At 39.4% G+C, this 22,150-nt stretch overlaps 1 protein-coding gene across 4 annotated transcripts in view; it reads left to right on the top strand.

Annotated features, from left to right (window-relative positions):
- DCP1B (decapping mRNA 1B) overlaps positions 1-21,338 on the top strand; it is a 39,774-nt gene extending 18,436 nt beyond the window's left edge. For 3 of the 4 annotated variants that reach the window (XM_064421287.1, XM_064421288.1, XM_064421291.1), the window contains 6 exons: positions 4,041-4,107; positions 5,883-6,018; positions 10,137-10,265; positions 11,038-11,859; positions 18,405-18,659; positions 20,391-21,338. In XM_064421287.1, the coding sequence (XP_064277357.1) occupies positions 4,041-4,107; positions 5,883-6,018; positions 10,137-10,265; positions 11,038-11,859; positions 18,405-18,659; positions 20,391-20,471 (1,490 nt within the window). In that variant the 3' untranslated portion in view covers positions 20,472-21,338. Of the gene's footprint in view, positions 1-4,040; positions 4,108-5,882; positions 6,019-10,136; positions 10,266-11,037; positions 11,860-18,270; positions 18,379-18,404; positions 18,660-20,390 lie in introns of those variants that run through there. The other variant, XM_064421290.1, reaches the window with a different exon arrangement.
- The last annotated feature ends 812 nt before the right edge of the window (positions 21,339-22,150 follow it).

Below are 22,150 nucleotides of genomic sequence, written 5' to 3'. Positions count from 1 at the left end.
CACACACTCGAGTCTTGCACCCAGGTCTAGGATCTTGACTCAACCACCAGGAAATGAAGCACACACAGCCAGTGCAGCCACTTCAGATAACATTTCACAGCTTGTGTATCATTGCATAACATCTCTAGGATGGAATTCAGCTTTCCAGGATAGTGTGCAGCTGTCTGTGCTCAGGTTTTTCTCTATTTTTCCCTTGTTGCAGTCCTAAACATAGCAATGTAAAGGTGTCTGCCTGCCTTGCAAGACATGGATACAGAAACTTCTTTTTAACATAGCCAAGTGTGGATTTGCATATTCAGGAGCAAGAGTCTAGACTGTACATAGAGCAAAATACCTTAGGAAGCATGGAATCAAGACTAAAACACAAAAAAATTTCAGACTTGGGGTTTATTAATTTATTTTTAATACCAGCAAGTATAAAACAGTTCCTAGGTGCAGGGGAATCTCTAGTCAGTAGTTATTTCTGTATCCATTTTTACCAGGCTTAAAGAATTTATGCAGTCTGTGGAGGAACAGCTTAAAAATCACGTGTTGCAGGTACACTGAAACAAAAGCTTTCATAATGGAAATGTCTATCCAGAAGACAAAAATCTAATCACTAGGATAATGAAGAGGAAAAAAAATAATTCCAGAAAATGGCTTTCTTTTTAATAGAATACTTAACACGAATGATTGAAGCTGATAAGAAATTCTGTATTATCGTAATAACTAAATTAATGTTTCAAATATTGAGAGGTTAGAAATTGTTATCTATAATTCTGGAAGATAGCAGCTGTCAGCTTCTGCTTATAAATAGTATCAAGTGTTCTAGTGTTTGTGAGGACAGGAGAAATCCGTAGCCAAAAAAATGAAAATTGTGAGGCGGAAGCTTTCGAATTGGCTCTGAAGTCGTGATTTCAAACTTAAATAGTGTCCTTCCTGAAATTCAGTCTCTGAGCTCTTAAAGGAGCTTCACAGATTTGGTTCAAATTTTTCAGTTTTGATTTATGAGTGGCCTGCCTTTTAGAAATTCTAAAAATTCTAAAGACTGATACCCTTAACAATTAATAATTTCAGTCAGTTTATTTAAGTAATTTATTTAGCTTTCAATGTTAATTGGATCTTCTTGATTTCATAGCTGCATTATGTCATAGTATTGTGTAATCTTGTTAACAACATTGTAATTTTGGCAGGTTTTTTTTCTTTTAATGTCATAAATTCATTACTTGACTTTGGGTTTATTTTTTTCTGTTTTTTACAGTAATCTCTTCTTACATAACGTTATGGTCGAGGCTGAGCCTCAAGTGCCTTAATATTTCCTCTTCTGTTTGGCAGTAGAAAAATTTGCTTTGTGTCTCTGATGTTTGGTGATTCATTTTTAGCATGAACATGAAATTACCACTCTACACATGATACTTAGATGTGGAATTCTATTTTGTCAAACAGTCTGACAGAGTGGGAAGGCAGATAAAAGTAATCTGTTTATATTTAATCCTGATAAAGCAGGCAGTGTTTTCATGCTGGTAGAAAGCTTGCAGTGAAATTGTATTGTGTGTCTGTGAGTGTGCCAGGTTCTCAGACAGTTACAGGTTATCAGCTTAGGTTCTCATTCTGGTTGTGGGGTTTTATGTGTTGCCACACACATAAGAATTTTTTTTCGTTTTGTCTTCATCATTAATCAAGATGGAGGACATCAATACTCATTCTTACTAATACTATCTACACTTTTTTTCTCTTAAATACAGATTATAAGAGAATATAGTACTGTAGTGTGAATTTATGCCATGGTTACTTCAGGTATCTGAGATTTCCACAAGTTGCTGTGTTCTCTGGTCCCTCATTCTCACATGCATAAAGAGTTCAGGGTGTGTTGTGCTGTCACAAGCTCAGGGGTTGTTTCTCAGTATATTTCAAGTGTTCCTCTCCTCTGGACAGATGGGAGCAGTGTGGAAGGAAGTAGGACTGTCCACTTCTGAAAGATTTCACCACTTCACTGATTAGAGTGAGCTCTAAGCTCAGAGGATGTTGAGCTTTGGTCTTAGCTTGCTTTCAACTGTGCTTCCTAATTTGGGTTGGAAATAGCATTTAACCAAGGGGAGAGGGTAAATGTGGGTGGGTTTGAAGTTCAGCTAAACTCTAGGCTAAAGGTCTCTGGATCTGCAGTATCCTAACTTAAAACTGGAGTTAGGGTGGGATATGTTGTTGGGTGGTGCTGTGGTTTGGTTTGGTGGCACAGACTCAATGTTCTCGTTCTGTGACCCAAATAGGTTTGTATTTGTTGTACTTGTATTTCAAAATATTAGTTGCAGTTCTGTAAAATCTGAAATGTGTCATTATTCTGGTTATCAGTTTACTTGTGTTGTCACTGAGTTGAGGTAAGTCAACAGCAGAAGCAAGCCAGTTTGAGTCTTGCAGCTTCTAATGGCCAGAAGCAGTTTGGCATTTCCAGGGGACTGTCAGCTTTCAGATTTATTAGACAGTCATCAATAGTCTGTGACATGTCTGTTCTCTTGGCCAAAGGTGAAGCTGTCCAACCTGTGCTGCATAATTGATGGTGCCACCAGCTGTGGTAGACATAAAAGAAATTTGGGAAGATGGAGCAGATGGCCAAAATTTCATCAATACTCTTCTCCATTGGAGATTCTTTTATAAAGAATAAGAATCTTGATTATAACAAATCTGGTTTGTCTGGGATTCTCAGTCTGCTTGCTGTGCTGTTGCATTGAAGAATATGCAGTTACTTGTGATTTGGACAAATTTTTAAATGTGTTTCATCAGGAGGATGTGGAATTTTGCATAACAGGTCGGTGTTCTGGAACCTTGTGAGTTGTTCACACACTTTTCTGTAGGTCCACAGTTTATTACTGAACACCCTTGGGAATATGCTATAATACTAATGTGGATTTGAAATGCATATTGTAATATTTCTGTTAAAAAACCTGAGATTACTTGTGCAGTCCAGCTCTTACATTGCACATTTGTAGAACCACTGGTGCATGTTATGTTACTTGCCTCTTTTAGGTGAATAATAGAAATCATCACACTTTTCAATAATCATACAAAGGACAGTACATATTTTAAAAGTTAATTTTTGTATGGCTACGGGATGTCTGATTTATGAGATATTTTAGACTTTTTGCCAATGTGCTGTGTATTAAACAGTTGGGACCATTTTTAGTTCTATAGAAGACAACACACAGCTTTAAATTTTGGGGGGGATGGAGAAAATAATATACTCGTGTCTTGCAAGCAGCTGTACATTCATTTTCTTTCCAAACATTAACAAAGCCAAGGTACACTTCATATGCCACAGGTTTGGCTCTGTGGAATTGAAGGAGTTATTGCTTTTGGACTCTCCTAACATTAGGAATTATTACATCATCAGGGTCAGTGTTGCAATTGTTTTTGAACAGGTGCTCAAGCCATGTCAAATGAAATCCATTTTCAAATGAAATGTAGCCACCACTGTGTTGGAAGATGTGGTAGGAGCTGCCAATTCCTGGTAAGGTTAAGAGACAGCTCTTGCCTCCAGTAGGGTAGGGAGGGAAGGAGGAGGAAACCCAGGATCTCCTGCAGAAAACAACAGGCAGAATTATAGCAAACCTCCAGGGAGGTAGAACTGTTCATCCTACTCCACCAGCTCTATAAGATAGACCTGAACATTCTTTGAAAACTAAACAGATTTTCCTACTTCCCTATGTGTGCAATGCTCCCTGCAGCATGCTGGTAGTGGAGTTCAAATGGATATGACAACTGAAATAAAGGACAGAGAAAAAGATTTCAAAGGAAAAACCCCACTGGTTTGGTGTTCTGAAGAAAAGGATCAAATACCTTTGCCTTAATTGAATATTTAAGAGCTTGTAATTTAAATGCTTGGAGATGTGCCTTTGATCTTTTTTTGATTTTATAGGATCTGAGGTGTCATTTTGTGTTTCTAGATGGGGAAAACATAAGATGAAAATAAATTTTAAGATTAATTTACAGGTCACGTTTAAATATCTACCAGGAGGAATTGCTGTTTGAGAGGATGCTCATAGTTTGTGTTTGATGTGCATTTACAGTGTCCATATATGGGATTTGGTTTTATGATAAGGAAGAATGCCAAAGAATTGCAGAGCTCATGAAAAAGTAAGTGATGGGTAAACACTGTGCTTTTTAATGTGTGTTTTTTGGTACATACATGCACATTTTATGTTTTATGATTATTATACCTTTCTACTTTAAATTTACAAACTTTCTTGCAAGTGTCAAGCCTGCATTTCATAAAATCCTAAATAAGTCACTGTATTGCAGTAATTTTCCCTAATTTGTAGTGCAGCTCTCCAGCCACATCAGAGTGTACCAGTTGATATGATTTATTTCCTGATGACTCAGAGACCTATTTTGAAGAATTTTATTATTTGGGGGTTTAATATATTTTTCAATTTGGGAAGATTTTATTTTTTAATTTTGTTACCTTTTTTTTTTTCTTTCCTCTTATCAAGGTAAGTGCAGGATATCATGAGGGCATGCTGTACTAATACAATTTCTGTGATTTTGTCCTGTTTGTACATCATGGCTGAATTCCTGCTTCCTGATTTCTTTGCAATAGATACAAAATTCACTTTGTTTTTGGCATTTAAAGCAAGACTTCAATTAGCTTTTAAGTCATTGCTTTCATGCACATAAAAATGTGTTTTTCTGAAAGTTAAACTTTAATTTTGCAGTCCAGCCAGAGGTGAAGATTTCACCCAGAACTGTGTTTTCAGCTGTATTTTAACCTGAGGATGTTTTATGGGTAGCTTTTTCCAGTATCACTCTTCTCGTGTCCAGGATGGACAGAGCTCATTTTTCTGCACTGTTTGCAGGGACCCTTTTTTTAAGGACTGTGTCCAGCAGGTTTTCATGTTTGCTCAGGGAATGAGGGAGCTGAAGTCATACAGATTTTATCAACATATGCCATCTACATTTTTTAGAGCTATAATGTGGAGGATATAGTAAAGGGGCTGGCTAGGATCAGGCAGAGATTCCAGCTGCCTGTGGTATACAGGGTTAGACACACCAGACAGGATTTGTGATAAAATACTGGATGGGAAGGCAGTCATCTTCCCTCCATATATCCTGTTTTTGAAGTAATACCTGCTGCTTTTCATTTTGCAGTGACAAAACAGTGTGAAAAGCAGACTGTGACAGTGGTGGAGTTTTGTTCAGTGGGGTTTGTTGGTTTTCTGTCTATCCTACAGCTCTAAAATGAGTCAGCTGTGACCCAAGAAATAATTGATGGGGATGAATTTACAGAAATAAACAATGAACCCTAGGAAACCCAGGTTTTTGACAGCTCATTTTAGTTAACTAGCTCAAGTTTCGGTTGGTGGTGATTAGGTGCTCTCAAACTGGTAATTTACTACAATAAAACCCAGTTTTCAGAGGATTCATGCAAATGTAAACCATGTGTAGTGGTTTATAATAGCAGTATTTCATATAGATAAAAAAATACCCTGTTGCTCAGCCAATTGGCTGTGTGTTTTAATTCTCAGCATTCTACAATAATAATAAAACAGCTGGGGCAGGAAATTGGTCATTTGCTAGTACTTAATGCCTGATTTGTGTGTGTGTTTGCCATCCTCCACCACCAGCAGAACTGAATAACACTATAAATTCCCTGCTCCTTCTGGGTATAGAAATTGTGACTCAGTTATGGAAATTTTATTCTATGGTCTAGTGTATTCAAGATTGGAGAAAATTAATCTTATGTCGAATTATGATTTTATAGAGATCTTCTAATAGTGATTTTTTTACTGCAAATTTTAATGTAGATGGGGAAAGACAAATATTTGAGTTTCAATTAAGTATTTTGCAGTAATTGTGGTTAAGTTTTTATATTTTATTTGTACCTTTTTTCTCATATATCTTCCACCTTTCAGCCTAACTCAGCAGGAACAATTCAAAGCACAGCAGGGCACAGGAACAGGGGTGTCCCCCATGATCATGAATTCTGCTAATAACAAAGAAGTGGATATCTTAAGGATGCTTACCAAGGCCAAAGATGAGTATACCAAGGTGAGACTTGCTCCCACTTTACATTATGAAACATAAAAGGTTTGTTTTTGGGTTTTGAATAGTTCTACTCAAAGTGATTTTGGACAGTGTGCTCTCTCATTTTGTGTAGAAGTGTCTGGTAAAAAAGTTTTGACAGAATTTGCTAAAAATTTAAAATAAATTAATGCTGTCAGTAACAAGTTCTGGAAGGAGAATGTGGATATGATTATTTGTTGAATAGTAGAGGCTCAGAGCAAGTATAAATTACATTTCATTCTGACCCTTAGAGCTCTTGTGCTTATTGAGGAGCACCTGCAAGCTGTGCCCTCTTTCTGGGTGAAGTATTTACCTGGTGAGAGTTTCTGTGGTTTGTACAAAGCACTCTGTTCAGGAGACTTTTGCCAGTGAAGTTACTGCTTTTAATTGTGGTTGTTAGCTCCTTTCAGGCACTAATGGAAGGAAATGAAAAGGTTGAAATGTAGTATGATTTCAGCCCGTGTGCTGCTTTGGTCTTCTGAGGCTTCTAAATAAAGAAGTAACTAATGGACTAATAATGTTCTCTATTATTGAGCAATCAAAAACGTTTTACTTTGGGGAATAAAAATCTAATAATTTTAACTATCCATATATAAGCTGCAAATTGTTACAGAGCCTGCAGGTTCCTGCTGCTGTTTCCTGTATTGCTTATGTGCTGTCATGCAATAATAGAGCTCCTAAGTGTTCCATAAGAGTCTGGCAATGTACATATATCTTAACTTTTTATCTCCTTACATTTCTTATGTTTATATCTTCTGAAATGTAGCTACTAATAAAATTCTCAGAAAGATGATAGCAAACTGTTTGAACCAGGGTGAAATGGAGCCTTTTTTATTGTGTATAGTTTCTGTTGAAGCTTGGGGCCTTTGTATTTTCTGTAGTAGAGATTTAATGTATTATTGTGGACAAACACTTCCAAAACCTGGTATTTTTCCCATCTTTTAGTACTGAATCAGTATCTAATCTTGGCATCAGAGAATATGATTTGAGATGTTCTGAAATGTTTAAGAGGTTTTCATTAGATAACCTTAAAAATACTGCAAATGGAAAACTGGAAAATGTTAGGCTGTCTTCAGAGTTTATGAAAAGAGGGTGATAAATCTAAAAGATGTTACCTTCCATTTCTGCATTAGCACACAGAAATCAAGACAAAGGAGAGGAAATTCTGTTGTTTAAATAATAGCTTTTATGACTCTTTTCCCTTTAGAATCTTTTGCAGATTTGCTTCTTACTTTATCTTTAATCTTTCTGCATTTATGGGATTGCCAAGGACATAAAAAATAACATGAAAACTTCCCCCTCGTCTGGGACATGAGTGCTAGGAATGCCTGACCCCTTCTGAACAGGATGTGTATGATTTCTTGTATTGCTAGTAATATAAATTTCTAAAGAGTGTGATAAATAAAGGCAATGACAACCATTTTTCTATTTAATGTCAATATGTTTCAGAGCAGTCATGCTTTTTGACTGGTTTATGACATCTACTTTCTTGTCAGTGTATGTTTTATTACTTACAGTCTGATGTGCTGAAATTAGTTATGAAATATGTTGTTCTCTTCTTTGAATTCTGTGTTTATTCAGTGAGGAGTGTTTTGAAGTGTTGGAAGCTGCAGAATAAGAGCATCAATTTTTTATTTTTTTAAGGAATTTTACTCAGTTTTTAAGAGTGTTAACTAATTTTGAAGTTCCTTGTTCCCAAATTATGTTATACATTTGGAGGTTACATTACATGCAAAATAAAGTGCACACCTTCCCCTTCCTTTTTGAATTGATGCAGCTTTAAGATGCCAAACCACTGAGCTATTTTTTTTTAATGCCCTTCTTACACACTTGCCTTCTCTTGACCTCTGGTAAGAAAAAACTGGCCTCACTGACAGCCAGGGAGAAAACCAGCTGAAGGGTAAGAATAAAGCCTGACAAAATGGGTTCCTCCTTAACCACTGTGCCTGGGCTTGTACTGCAGCACAAGCTCTGGGTTTGACTCCGTGCTGCACAGTTCTTCTCCCAGCATTTAGCATTTCCAGCTTCACACTGTACAGGTGGACTATGAAGCTCACAACACAGAGCAGTTGTTTGCTTCAAATATCTCTGACTCCACCAAACTTGTCAAAACCCCCTCAGTGATTTCTGTTGCTCTTTTTGATCCATGTGGATCATGTGTGTCTGGTTTTGTTCCAGTGCTGCTGAGCCTTTCTTTGACCTGATCTTGGCAATCTTTTGTAGCAGCAGGGCTTTGAACAGGACACCTGACTAAAGGATGGAGGCAAGGCACAGGAATTGCCAGATGTTCTCTGGTTCTCCCACTACAGAGCATGGTGGGATTTCTTTCATGCTGCTTTTTGCTGTTTCTTGATAATAGCATCTGATACCTTCTTTACCTACCTGACAGTTGCTTAAAATGCCATGCTAGTGCTCCCAACTTACTCATCAGCAAGGCTGTGCTCCCCACCTGCCAAAATGGCTTTAAATTCTGAGCTCCAATAGTTACAGATGCCTCTGGAATCATCACAGGCTTCTTTTCCATGTGCTTCTGTGTTTGACAGCAACCTACTAGCCTTGTTATCAAGTCACAGCAATGATACCAAGTCAGGTCAATGTCATTCTTGTGTGTACTGATGCTCATTTGGCTGAGGAATTTGGTCTAAAATATGCTCATATAGTGATAACTCTGTTAAACACTACTGCTTCTCACCTCATTTTTATAGGCTTAGTTCTGTGATTATGCAGGATATGACAGTGGATTCTAAGGTACTTAAGGTTTCTAAGGAATTCAGCCTATTAAAATATCCTGAGGAAATAAGGGTATTATTTAAATTCTGCAGAACTCACTGGGAAATATTCAAGAGGATGTTATCCGTGGTGTTAAAGAAAAAGGTTATGTGCTTTTTGCCCAAAAGGTTGGACTGAAAGATAGCAATGAGAAGATACACTGAAGAAAAGGCAGAATCATTAGAAAGAGAACTGTTTGGGAAGAAAAAAAAATAAATAAAAGGAAAAAAAAAAGCTATTTCATCTTACTGAAGTGCAGGTTTGGTCCCTGTAGGATCTGTCCAATCTGACAAACAACTGAAAGTATTGAGGATCTACTAAAGCCCCTTAAGTCCCCACAAGAACTCCAGTTCTGGTTTACTGGGCAGCCCTGGAACCAGCAGGTGTCAGAAATGGGTTAATTGATCAGCTTTGTATATTTGAGAGTGGGGTTAGAATTAATAGAAGAATTAATAGGATTAACTTCTTGTTAAATAATTATTTTAAAAATCTTTCCAGTTTCTTGGTTTCAAATGTATCAAGTGACAATGACTTCAAAGAGACTGTCTGCTTTTCTACTGACAGTAGTGTTCCACGTATACCCAATGCTTTTTTAGTTTCATTGACTATATTTTTATATATAGCATCTTATTCACCTTTTCCTTTTCCATTTACTATTTCTCCTTCATGGAGCATTTTATGTGATTTTTCTCTGAATTAAGTCACGCCCTTCTCTCTCCACATGACATTTTTTGTCCCTGATCACTTTTAGTAATCTGTCTCTGACCATCTTTTTCATAATAAGAAATCCTACTGATTCTACAAATTGATTAAATCTTTAATTGCTTTTCTGTACATGTATATGCATTCTGCAAGTTCCAACCACATAAAGATTTGTGTTAAAGAGTTAAGAGTTATTATTCTGCTTTTTGACAAAAGCATTTTAAATTATCTTTATGGGCACATTAATCCTTCATGGATCTAAACTACTTCTAGTAGTTGGCTGCAGGAAAAACATGTCTGTTGCTTGGTTTTTAAGGTGCTTTTAAAAAGTATTTTGTGTTTTTTAAGCGCAGAAAAAGCAGAAGGCCAAAAAGAGAACTGAGATTTAAATTAGAGGGAAGTCTCATACTAGGGAAATCTTGGAATCAAGTGCTCAGTTTTACATATGTCTTGTGGTTTTAGAAATTTAGGTTGCAGTTGTTACTGTTCTTCTAATAGCGTAATACTTCATCATCAGTGCTGCAGTTAGTATTTCTGGTTATTGAATACCTGGTTATGTCTGTATTTTACTGTGGTAAACTAGGGAAAATACATTGTCACACATACTAAGAAATCCTTTTCTTCTGTTGCAGTGTAAGACCTGCTCAGAGCCAAAACAAATAACCAGTTCCTCTGCAATCTACAACAACCCCAACCTAATCAAACCCATCCCAGTGAAGCCGAGTGAGAATCAGCAGCAGCGAATCTCCCAGCAGAGCAAGGTAAAATCTGTGGTGTTTTCTGGCTGCTGCAGCTGCACTGAGTAACAGGAACGTTGATTTGAGGTCACTGCAGGAATTTGAGATGGAACCCTGTAAGGAATGATTTTAAAGCACAACTAATCTGGTTTGTAAAAGCTCCCTAACCCCCACTGTATGATGTAGAAACACATAAGCTACAGACATACTGTGCTTATGCAACAAAGAAATATTGGTCTTTCAAATTTCAGGTGCTGTTTTGATCACAAGCTGATCTAGTCAATTGCTGGACCACACTTTTTGTGGTGTTCTGTTTGTTTTTTGTTTGTGGGTTTTTTTTTTCCCCCAAGGGAAATCATTGAAATAAAGAAAAGTCTCTTGGTATATCTTCAAGCCAAATCACAGTGCAAAATCCTAAAAATTGAATTCAGCTGTGACCAGCAGATGCACAAGAAGTGGCTCTACTTCATACACAGGCAGATTTCTGTCTCTTACTAATATTGTACTGATGGCTGTAAAAGAAGATGCTCTTTCATGTTATTTAAAGCAAAGCCACTGCTACGTCTCAGATTTGCTGATTTTCTCCCACATTAGCAGCTTGACAACAGTCTTCTTGCCCTTCCTATGTGACAAAACTATTAAAAATCCTCTTGGGGGGGGGGGGGGGGGGGGGGGAAAGAGCATAGCAGCTTTCTCAGCTTTTCTGAGCCGAACTGAATTGAATTCTGCTGGCTAAATATTGTCACCACTTAGCGCCAGGGAGCTGCGTTTACCCCTTTCCTTTGTCCCCTGGCAGAACGCGGACGCCGAGCCGCAGCACCTGTCCCTGACGGCGCTGTTCGGCAAGCAGGACAAGGCGGAGGGCTCGGAAGCGCTCCCCAAGCAGAACCAGGAGAGCCTCCCGGCCCGGCACGGCGTGGTTCGCTCGCTGTCCTACGAGGAGCCCGGCCCGCACTCCCCCGGCGCCGAGAAGCAGCTGTGCCCCGCCATCCAGAAGCTGATGGTGCGCGGCACGGAGCTCCAGCCTCTCGCCGAGCTCCCCGAGAGCCGCCTCTGTGAGAACGGCAGCGTGCCCGCCCTGGGCGAGGCTTTCACCGGCCTCTTCCAGCCCGTGACTTCCCACCTGGCTCAGGACACTGCTGGCACGCAGAGCCTGCTGCAGAAGCTGCAAAGCCAGCCAGGCTCGGTGGCTAAAATGGAGCCCGGTGCCACAGGACCTGCGAGCTCCACGGCTTCAGTGTTCAGCAGGACTCCTGCTCCTGTTGGAGCACCAGCAGCGCCAGTGAATAACGTGAGCCAGCCCCCTCTGGTGTATTTCAATGGGTCCCTACCAGGCCAGACTTTAGAGGCTCAGGCACTTGGTAAAGAACAATCCAAACTTCCCAGACAGCCGCTTCCTCTCTCTGGCAATCAAGCAGCCAATTCTGGGGTGATTTCACCTCAAGAATTATTGAAAAAACTCCAGATAGTGCAACAAGAACAGCAGCTCCATGTATCCAGCAGACCAACGTTGGCAGCTAAGTTCCCAGTTGTTACCCAGAACACCAATACCCTGAAACCACTGGATTCCTGGATAGAAAAGGCTCCAGGCACAGAAAAACAGAGCACGCTCTTCCAGGTAAATGGGGAACTTCATCATTAATAAATACAGATCCAGCAGTCTTTTAAACTTGATGTTTTCTGAGGTCAGAAAACAGAGCACTCTCTTCCAGGTAAATGGAGAACTTCCTCATAAATAAATATAAATCCAGCAGTCTTTTAAACTTGGTGTTTTCTGAGGTCAGAAAACAGAGCACTCTCTTCCAGGTAAATGGAGAACAACCTCATCATAAATAAGTACAAATCCAGCAGTCTTTCAAACTTGATGTTTTCTGAGGTTAGTCTTGGCTTTGTTGTGCTGCTGCATGTTGCACATGATTCATGTTGCAGGTGACATTTTCCCAACATTGAGTAAGTTCTGATTTACCAAGATGTGATACTGTAAATCCTGAAGGCCACATCTCTTACACATCAATGATGACCAGAAATACTGCAGTGCTGGGTTGTCCCAGATCCCCTTTGAAAAGTCACCTAATTTTCACTTGCCATACTTGGGCTGTTACGTGTAATTGCTTGCTACTCAGTGTAATTTTTTGGGTTTAATAATTATTTTCTGCAAAATTAGTCATAGCTTTCTCTGTGTAGATGTGCATTCTTTTGTATGCCAGTTGCTAAAGATACTTAAAAGGTCCCTTGTTTTCTAACAGCAGCTTTTAGAAATATTTGTATATTGGTCAGTTAGTTATCTTGTACCACACTTGGTACTTCTAGATATTCATTAGCTATTTTTCTTTAATTTGCTGTGTTTGTTTTGAAAAAAAGGTCTTGTGCCTGAATGACATCAAAAAATTCTGTTTATTTTGATCCTATAAGTCAGATTGGTGTCTTAAAAAAATCAGGAGCTGTTAAGATACTATCTCTCTCATGAATACATTTTTATGTTCTTCAGAGAAGCAACACATGCAATTACAAAATGTCCCATCCAAAACATCTACTGTCTTTAACAATTTCATTTTCTGTATGATTTTCTACACTAGAATGTCTTTACATGTCCTGTCTGGGAATGCATCTAAGCCCTTTTCAGCTTCCTTTTTTGGGGATAGGCTGTGGGGTACTGGAGTCTTGAAGTTACTGATCCCAAGTATTCCCCTTTCCACTGTAAAGTTGAAAAGTTGCTTTTCTATTGTGACTATTCCATTCTTGTATTTCTGTTTTATTTTATCTGTTTCGTTCTGTTTTTCTAATTCTGTCAAAACCTGATTGAAAGGCTACAGAATATTTCAACATGCTAGAAAGTTCTTCTATACATGAAGAGGCTGAAGGAGTCATTTAATAACAAAAGAGCCACATCTGTCACTAAGTTTGTGACAGGTCAAGTTTTCTAATTCCATGAGAGAAGTAGGAGGAATATTAATTTGATACAGCAAATAGCCATCATTATTTTTGTTCTTTTAATTAATGCAGTAGGATTTGAATCTGTATGAAAGAGTTTTTTGGGGATTAGTCATTGAAATTATTCAGAATCAGTTGCTTGCAGATGGTAACTTTGACTTTCCGGTGGAGAGCTAAAGAATAAAAGGAGGATCCAAAGTCAAAGAAATTGATTTGTTTTCACTGGGAATGGAACTTGCCTGCTTTAAATGTAAGAAGTTGTGTGATTCACTGGTACATGTACTGATAGCACGAGGGAGGACATAATGGAGGCAAAAGTGAAATGAGGCAAGTCCAGGCTCTACATTGTAAGTCAGGATGCATGAATAAAAAATAAGGAAATATGCTGATGTATTTTTCAGGTGAAAAATCCCTACAGGTGCTGCTATGGCAAATGACTTTAATTTTGTATATATGAAAAAGACAGTGGTGCTAGTATTAGTTGTAATATATAAAGGCAGTTCCTGAGGTCTGGTCTAATGCAATTGCAACAGTTTGGCTGCTTGAGTATGGATAGAACAGCAGCTTGTGGGGAAAGAAGAGTCTTCTCTGGAACAAGGGTCATTCACTGTGATTATTGCTGCAAGTTTGCCTTAAAAAAAAAAAATGCAGCAACTGAGATTCTCAGTGTTGCTTTGCAGGGCTGTGAGCAGAACAAGGAGACTGAGGCTGTCGAGGAGTGGCTTCACAGGCTGCCACAGCTGCTATCAGCACAATGTTAGATGCATTAAATTTGGAGATTTAATGTATAGGCTAAAAATGGTAACCAAACTGTCACTAATTATTGCTTGGGACACCTAAAGCTGTGCAGTCTGGGAGGAATGGCCTCTTTCACGTGCAGCAGATTGCCACGAAAGCAAAAGCAGGGAGGCTAAAAATGAAGGAAGGACTCTGTTCCTTTGGAAGCCATGATTTAGCCACACAAAACATGCCTGCTTTTGAAAAACAACCTGGAAGATAACAAACAACTTTTAAAACCAACATTCATCTTTTTATAATATTATCCTTGCAGTAGACCAGAGGCTTCAAGTGCTGCCATGCCTGCAGAGTAGATATTTGAGTGAAATTGAATTGGCACAAATATATCTGCACATGCTCATGCAAAATTGATCAAAGCAGATTCTGACAACAAGTGCAGCAAAAGGTTTGTTCTCTGTAATTATTTGTCTTTTGGTATTGCCTCTCCTACTATGCTTCAGCATGCAGAAAAAGCAAAAGTCTGACAGGAATAGAGAGATATCTGAGCAGTGTCTGTTGTTGGAAAAATCAGATTAAAGGAACACCCTAAATCCATCAGCAGCACTAAGGAAATGTAAGCAATAGTCCTTTCCACAACTGACACATTACAAGTCCAAGTTTAAATTGGCTTCTGCTGCATCTCCATATGGTACAAGAACTGTGATCTCCCACATGAAAAGGAAGAGACCAGTTACCAAAAAAATGGGAAAAAAAAAAAAAGAAAGAAAAAAGCAAAAGCCAAAGAATAATACTTGGAAGCATTCAGCCTTGTCTGGTGCCAGCCCTGTTTTGTGACATATTTCTTATGCAGACAGTGAGTAACGTGTGCTGAAGAGACAATAAAAAAGCATTAATCTACAGTGGGCTTTTAGGGATGTGTTTAGTGTTAGGCATGTGTTATCCTGATTATAGATACATGCATGCTTTAGGGTTTATGTTAATCAGAATTACGGTTTTAAAAGTGCTTGCAATAACCCAGACACGAATTTATCTTTTTTTTTCAGAAGACCACATATCTTGCAGCTCATTTTTCACATTTCTTGGAGCATTTTTCCATCAAGAATGTATTTTGTACATTATGTTACATCTTCTGAGTGTGTGCATGAAACCCCATTTCTGTGGTGTGAGCATCACAGCACTGCTTCTCTGTTGTCCTGACTGCAGCTTCAGCAATTGTGTAATGCAAATAGGTGCATTAAACTTGTTTCAAAAAGTAATTTCACCTTCTCTAGCTAAACATCAATTAAAATATTCTGAATTAAACTTGAAAGACAAAGCAATGTTAGCGTTGTAGCCAGCTTTGTTTTAATTAACTGCCTTTTAAGTTCCTGAACCATTCTTAGAATTATGTTCTCAGTTTTAAGCAATGCCTCTGAAAACTGTTTAGGCCCACAGCATACATTGGGTGCTGATGTTCCAGAGGAGCACTTGGCAGGTCCACTTGGAATTCTGTTCACACAGGAAGCCACAGGAGGTGGCAGTTTGTACTGCAGGAGACCCAGTGCACTCCTTGGTTGTGGTGGCATGTGAATTTGCCAGCTATGGTGTCATCCAGCTGCCAACAGCCACACACAACACCAATCTGATATCGTAGTGAGCATTTGGGCTTCAGGGAAAGGGTGTTAGCTGCTGCACCAGTTATTCTGCACATTTTTCCTGTTCTTCCTTCACTGCTGCACAGCTGACGGCAGACTCCTACTCTGTTATTAGTGACTCAGAGATTGAAGTGTTGACCTGACAGCTGGAGATAATGGATGAAGAAGCAGCTCAGTTTCTGTGGGTAAGAAGTTGATCAACAGATTTTTGGAAGGGCTGTTGTGACCGGTGAGAAGATACTCAAAGCTAAAAGATTGGTCCAAAGGCTGTTAGTGTCCCTGCAGAGCATTTACAGTGGTGTTACAGGAGTTGCACTGGTAATGCCAAGATCTGCATCCTGTTTGCTGCTGGGTGTCACTTGTCCCAGTGACTCAAGGTGATCTGAGCTGCATCTCAAATGAAAAACTTGCTTTATTTTCAAAACGAACCCCAAACAATCTATGTTTTTTATGCAAAATTTTGTGCAATGACAGAAGCTTTGAGCTTGAGCTGTTAGCAAAAAATACATTCTAACATTAAGTGCTATGCACTGAAAAAAGACACATATACTCTCTGTTCTTCTTCTGACAGAGTGTTTGAAGTTGTGCATGACCCTGTAGATGCTGGCTGTGTCACCAGCAGATGGCAATATTGCTCATTCCATATAGTTTCCATATGCTTGGCGTGTCCTACCTGACAGACCTTTCTATCCAGAGAAGACAAAGCATTCTTCATGTGTCTTTTAAACCACAACATGTGCTTGCCAGGAGGAGCTGTGTATTATTAAGGGCACGGTTTGTCTCAGGTTTTGTTTGTTCGCCTTGGGCAAATGAGAAAAATGTCTTTTAGATTTGGAAGGCTGTGTTGTCTGGGGCTGACAGAGTCTGCTGTAGATTAAGCTCTGTTAGTGGGACACTGTATCTCCTCCAGCTGCTCCCAGCCTTCCCTTTGCAGGAGGTTTCTGCCCTTGTAGAGCAGTTTTGTATATGCATTCTTGAAATCACATTAGGAAGAATCATCTTGTTTAAGCAAGCCCTGCCAGTTTTGCTGGAGGTAAATGAAAGAGAAGTTGCTGCAGCAGAGTGGATGAGTAGAGCAGGAGCATTGGGATGAGTATCTGGGGGTAGTTGCTGTTCCACAGGCAGGACAAGATGTGTGCAGAGTCTGCAGGTCTCACTCTACAGAGGGATGTCACTGTGCACTCACACTGGTTTTCTTCTAAAGTGAGTGTTGTTTTTCAAGCATAGGTGTGCAAACCTTCAGTCAGTTTGTAATACCTCTGCTCAGAGGCTTGGAACACAGACCTGGTCACTGCTCTTTTGGTTACACACTGTGGGGTTGGAAGAAGGCTGTAGTCTAGAGTTTTGTAGTACTCTCTGTGTGAGAAACAGACACAATATTTACCTAACTGGGTAAATATTGGGAGGAGAAAAAAGCAAGACTTTTGTATTAGGTGTATATTGCATGCTTTCTTTCCTGACCCCTAGCCTTTTTGCTTCCTTAAATTTCCCATGAAACAGCATGAAATCTCAGTCCTCTTTCTTTCTATTTCTCTTTATCATGGTCTCACAAAAATTGTTCAGAAATGTCTTGGGTAGAGCAATGATAACTAGGAGAGAGACAAGCTATAAAAATGTGACTGTTCTTTAATGCTGATCTGTGTGGTTTTGCATACCTAGGAGATCAACCTCAGTTCTATTTTCTTAACCTTAATTTTTCTTCAAAATTGAAATGGAATCCAGGACACAGACTGAAGTGATTCAGTAGCCTTTCACCTCAATATGGTAGCAGTAAATTGTGCTCCAGTCCAAAAGGGAGGAGCTTTGGTGAGCTTGTATCAATTCCTTTGTATGTACTTTAAAAAGATTGGATACTTGAATAGCGAGAAGATGGCTGATTAGGATAAGATTTATTACTGGAATTACCTGGAGAGAGATCTGATGTCTGCAAGCTGAATGAATTAACTTCCTATTATGTTGCATATTACATATGATAGTATTTGCTAATATTATATCTGATAGTATTTGCTAATCCTGCATGATTTACAGTTCCAAGATTCATGGCAAAATTTGAAGGTGAAAGTTATTTGGCAGATGTGCAGGTTGGTGTGGCTAGGATACTGAGGGAACTGCTGCAGCACCAACGTTCTCTTTGAGGGCCACTTTGATTTTGTCAGTGGTGTGTTGGTTGTGTGTCTGTTCTGTTTCTGGCAGTGCCATGAGCTCACTATGGATCTTTAGCTAAATCACTGGATCTGTGGGTTTGCTTTCTCTCTCCTTAAATAAAATGAGAAGGTAAAATACACATGTATATTTATTTATAAAGAAATTTGAAAGTTATAATTGGAAAATGCTTTCTAGTATTAGGTACAGGGGTTAGTCTTTAACAGTGATATTTGCATGTCTCATGTCTCAAAGATTAAACGTCCTGACTTGCTGTGCCTGCATGGAAGACTTTACAGCTGCATTCTCCAAGGGCTGATATTTAATAGTAGTCTGATTCCTGTAATAACATGCTGTTGTCCTAAGATCATTTGCCTCTCTGATAGATTTACCACACTTGAATCCATGTCTGCAGTCTCAGATTGGATGGAAGAGCTTTTAACCTGGAAGCAGACCCTAGAGATGGCATCAAGGTCACAGTATTGACCTCCAGCAGCTGTGCCCACTGCCAATCTCTCCCCAGCTCCATTCCCACGGAATTAGGCAGACAGCTTTACCTGACACCTGTGTTTTTATCCTGACAGGTCATGTCCCCCCAGCGCATCCCTGCCACCCTGCTGATGTCCCCATGGTGTTCACCCAGCCCACGCCCGCTCCTCCCAAAGCTGCAGGATTAAGCAGACAGCTTTGCCTGACACCTGTGTTTTTATCCTGACAGGTCATGTCCCCCCAGCGCATCCCTGCCACCGTGAGCCCCACGCTGCTGATGTCCCCCATGGTGTTCAGCCAGCCCACGCCCGCTGCTCCCAAAGCCGCTGAGAGCGGGCGCTCGGCGGCGGCGGCGATGCCCGAAGGCAGCCCGGGCAGCTCGGGCAGCCTGCTCCTGCCCCTGCCGGCCCCAGAGGCAGCCCTGGCCAGCAGCACCTCCATCAGCAAGATGCAGCTGCAGGAAACGCTGCTACACCTCATCCAGGTACGCTGACAGGAGTTCTCCCACCTGGCTTCAAATCCTGCTGCCCGTTGTGATGCAAGCGCCCCGTAATTGTTGTGTCTATCTAAAGGCAAAAGGAAATAAAATAAATATTGGGAGCTGGGCTGCTTGTGCCAGGGTGATGCCATGGACTCTCCGTGCACACTGCTGGCTCAACGGTGTTTTGATTAATGCATCTGATGTGGGGTTCAGGAAAGGTAATAAATTTGGTGGAAAAGAACAAAGATGACTGAAAGGTTTGTAAGGTCAGCCTCTGAGCCAGAGAGACATCTATTATATTTTTAGCCAAAGATAAATAATGGGTGATTATCCTAGCTGCCAGATATTTCAGAGATGTGTGTTAGCAGTAAGAGGAAATCAGATGGGAGATTAAAATTGCAGGATGAGTGTGAGCAACTTCAAAATATGGGCTAGATAACATGAATGTATGTTAATTCAGTTTAGCATTTGAAATAGAGAATTGCATTAAATAAAATTCTTTTTCCTGCCGTTTTTCAGGTTTAATTATGACAAAGCATTAACAATGTTATATATGAGATGATTGTTTACTGCTCTGGCATGATGCATAATTATGATTTTTTTTCCCTTAACTTGCTATGTGAGTAATATCTGAAGAGTTGAAGTTGAGGAGAGATTACATAACTAAAAACCTGGCTGCAGGACACAAGGGGCAGAGAAACACGTCCTGTTTGTAGGTCGAAACTATGTGCCTGTATGGCTTTTGGAATAAAGTTAAAACTCATTATTGTAAGTTATTTAAAATGTTATTTAAGTTACAAATTCAGGAAAAGAAATAGTATCTTTAACAAGCTGGAGGGCCTTCTCATTTTCCCCCGTACTTTTATTTTGGGATTAAAAAAACATCACATTATCTTGCCTTTACATACTTTCAGTGTCTGGATACTATTAAAACCATACATGAAGTTAAAGAGGAAAAACTAGTCAAGGAAAATCAGGGTTTACCCTCTGTAACTTTGTACTTGTAAAATATATATTTAACCCTGCTATTCTTGGTGGTAGTTAGGATTAACTGAGTTACCTTGAAATTATTCACTGCCAATTTGTTAGCTGTCATTTTCCATTATATAAAACTACAATCTTGGATGCACCTAATTTTCCTTAAATATTATCTTGATTGTAATTATCCTCATATGTTTATGTGAGCTACTTATAACATTCTTTCTTAATGTGGGCTGACTCATTCTTGCAAAATGTTCTTCAGAAGGAAAAAGTTAAGCATCAGAGCAAAAGGAGAAGCATCTTAGGGAGCAGTAAGCCTAAAAGAGCTAAACAGGATGCAAGGATTTTCCCAGGTAGGATTTTGGTGTAGGATCACAGTCCTGAGTGTTTCATTATTCCTTCAGACATGCTTGGAATTATCCCTGGCCTGACAGAGGATACAACTTAAGGAAGCCCCTAGATAAAGGAGGGCAGAGAAGAGAAATAGCAGGGTTGTAATTTCAGTACTGTCACTGAGTTATTATGCAACAATACTGGACTCAATTTAAATGCACTGTGAGTTTAGAAAATCTTCTTTCTGGGTACTCATTGCTCCTTGCTGAGGTGCAGTCATGGGAAATAAAACAGATCTTCGGTGAAGGAAAGGGCTTTGCTGTTCTCTTTTTTAAAAAATAATAAGTGTCAGGTTCATGAATGGAATAACCTTCTAATCTCTTTACTCCAGTTATCCTGCTAACCTGTTTTGTTTTTCAGAATGATGACAACTTCTTGAACATTATTTATGAAGCATATCTCTTCAGTGTGAGGAAGGCAGCAATGAAAAAGCCCATGTGAAAGATCATCTCTTCAATCAATTTCCACGGCTTCCTGAACTCCAGGAAGAAGATTTTGAAATTTTCAAGTATGATTGTGTTTGAAGAAATGAATGGTCTTAGGCATTTTGCATACACTTAGATGTTCCTTTTTGGCAAATATGTGCTGTACTGAGAAAAAAAAGTGACCAGAATTGGATTGTGCCTTTAGCGAGGGGAGCGTCACAACGCTGAAGAATTAATCACAAAATATCTTAAATTATTTTTCTTACCCTGGTCCATACTTGGAGTTGGTTTCCCGGCATAAGCACTCAGCTCTCAGGACCCAGTTTCCTTTTCCACTCGCAGCGTGGTTACTCACTGCCGAGGGATTTGTCCCTGGTTCCCCTGAGCCGTCCTGCGCCTCTGTGCCGGGAGCGCGCCCGTCCCCGACCACATGGTGGCAATGTTGGACTATTTTAAGGACCATCAAAATCCGCCTGAAATCCTGGAAAAGGAGCTTTCGAGAAGACTGATCGTCGTACTTAGCTGTCTGCGAAGCAATTTAGAAGAAGTGTCATGACTTCCCCCAAATTTTTTGTAGGAAAATCTTTTTCTATTTTGACAAGAATATTTTTAGCTAGATGTAGAGATGGGATTCTGCAGGTGTTCGAGGAATTGGGGGGATGGGAGGGGTGGGTTTGTGAATGTACTTTGCTGTCACAGAACTCTGGGGTGACACTGGATTCATCTTTCTATTATTCCAGGTCCAGTCCGCATAATTATAAGCAATGTGAAAATTTGTTAAGGGAAATGCTACCTGGTGTCATTTTTTTTTAAGTGTGTTCCTGGAGCACAGTAATTTCATTGATCCATTTCTAAAGAAAATAAAAATGGATAATCCCTCCTATGTGCTGATTTCATTTTATTGCACCATGGGCTATATATTTTGTTTGTATGACTCGAAAATGTTTTTACACTTGGCAGAAGACACGTGAGGTTTTAAATCAGCTAGAATAAATGATTGAAAGGATTTTTATGTATATTTTTATTAGCAACTGCTGCTGAAGTGCCAGTTTACTACAGTTTAGGAATACACAGTTGTTGCTGAGGAGGCATTTCTTCTGTGGGCGCAGAGAACCCAAACTGTAATCCATGAATGATTATTCAATCTCCTTTACTGTGATCATTGATGTAGGCACAACTCAGTAGCCTCATCTGTGAAAGTTCTTCAGTGTCAGCTTGGCTGCAGGTTTCAATCAGTAGAGATGTAAAAAGCAAACAGTTCCTCCTGCCCCATCCAAGGGCAGGGGGGATTTGCTGCCATTTCTTGGGAAAATAAATAGGAAAAAATAAATATGATAAATACATTTTCCTCTAAATACATAGGGGGGAAAAAAAGTCAGGAGGTACTTTCTTTATTCACATAAGCAAATAATCCCAAGAAACTGCTGGAGTTTCCCTGCAGTAAGTAACTGGTAGACAGCAAGTCACACTCTGGTTGCTTTTTGTTAGTTTATGATTCTTGCAGAGTCAGTGAAATGAAAGTGTTGTGCAGATACCAGGAGAAGCAGATTTAAAGATAGCAAATTCTAATCCTGTAGCCTTCATAATTTATGTAGCCTTTATAATTGATGGGATTCTACTGAGTTAATTGGTATTATTTCAGCATGAACTGGTGTGGAAGAAATTGCAATCTACACAAAAGAGCCTGAAACTAAA

Source organism: Passer domesticus, chromosome 5, assembly GCF_036417665.1.
Source record: "Passer domesticus isolate bPasDom1 chromosome 5, bPasDom1.hap1, whole genome shotgun sequence".
Lineage (NCBI taxonomy): Eukaryota > Metazoa > Chordata > Aves > Passeriformes > Passeridae > Passer > Passer domesticus.
Note: the sequence above shows the minus strand (reverse complement) of the source record. Positions and strands in the feature narration are given on the sequence as shown.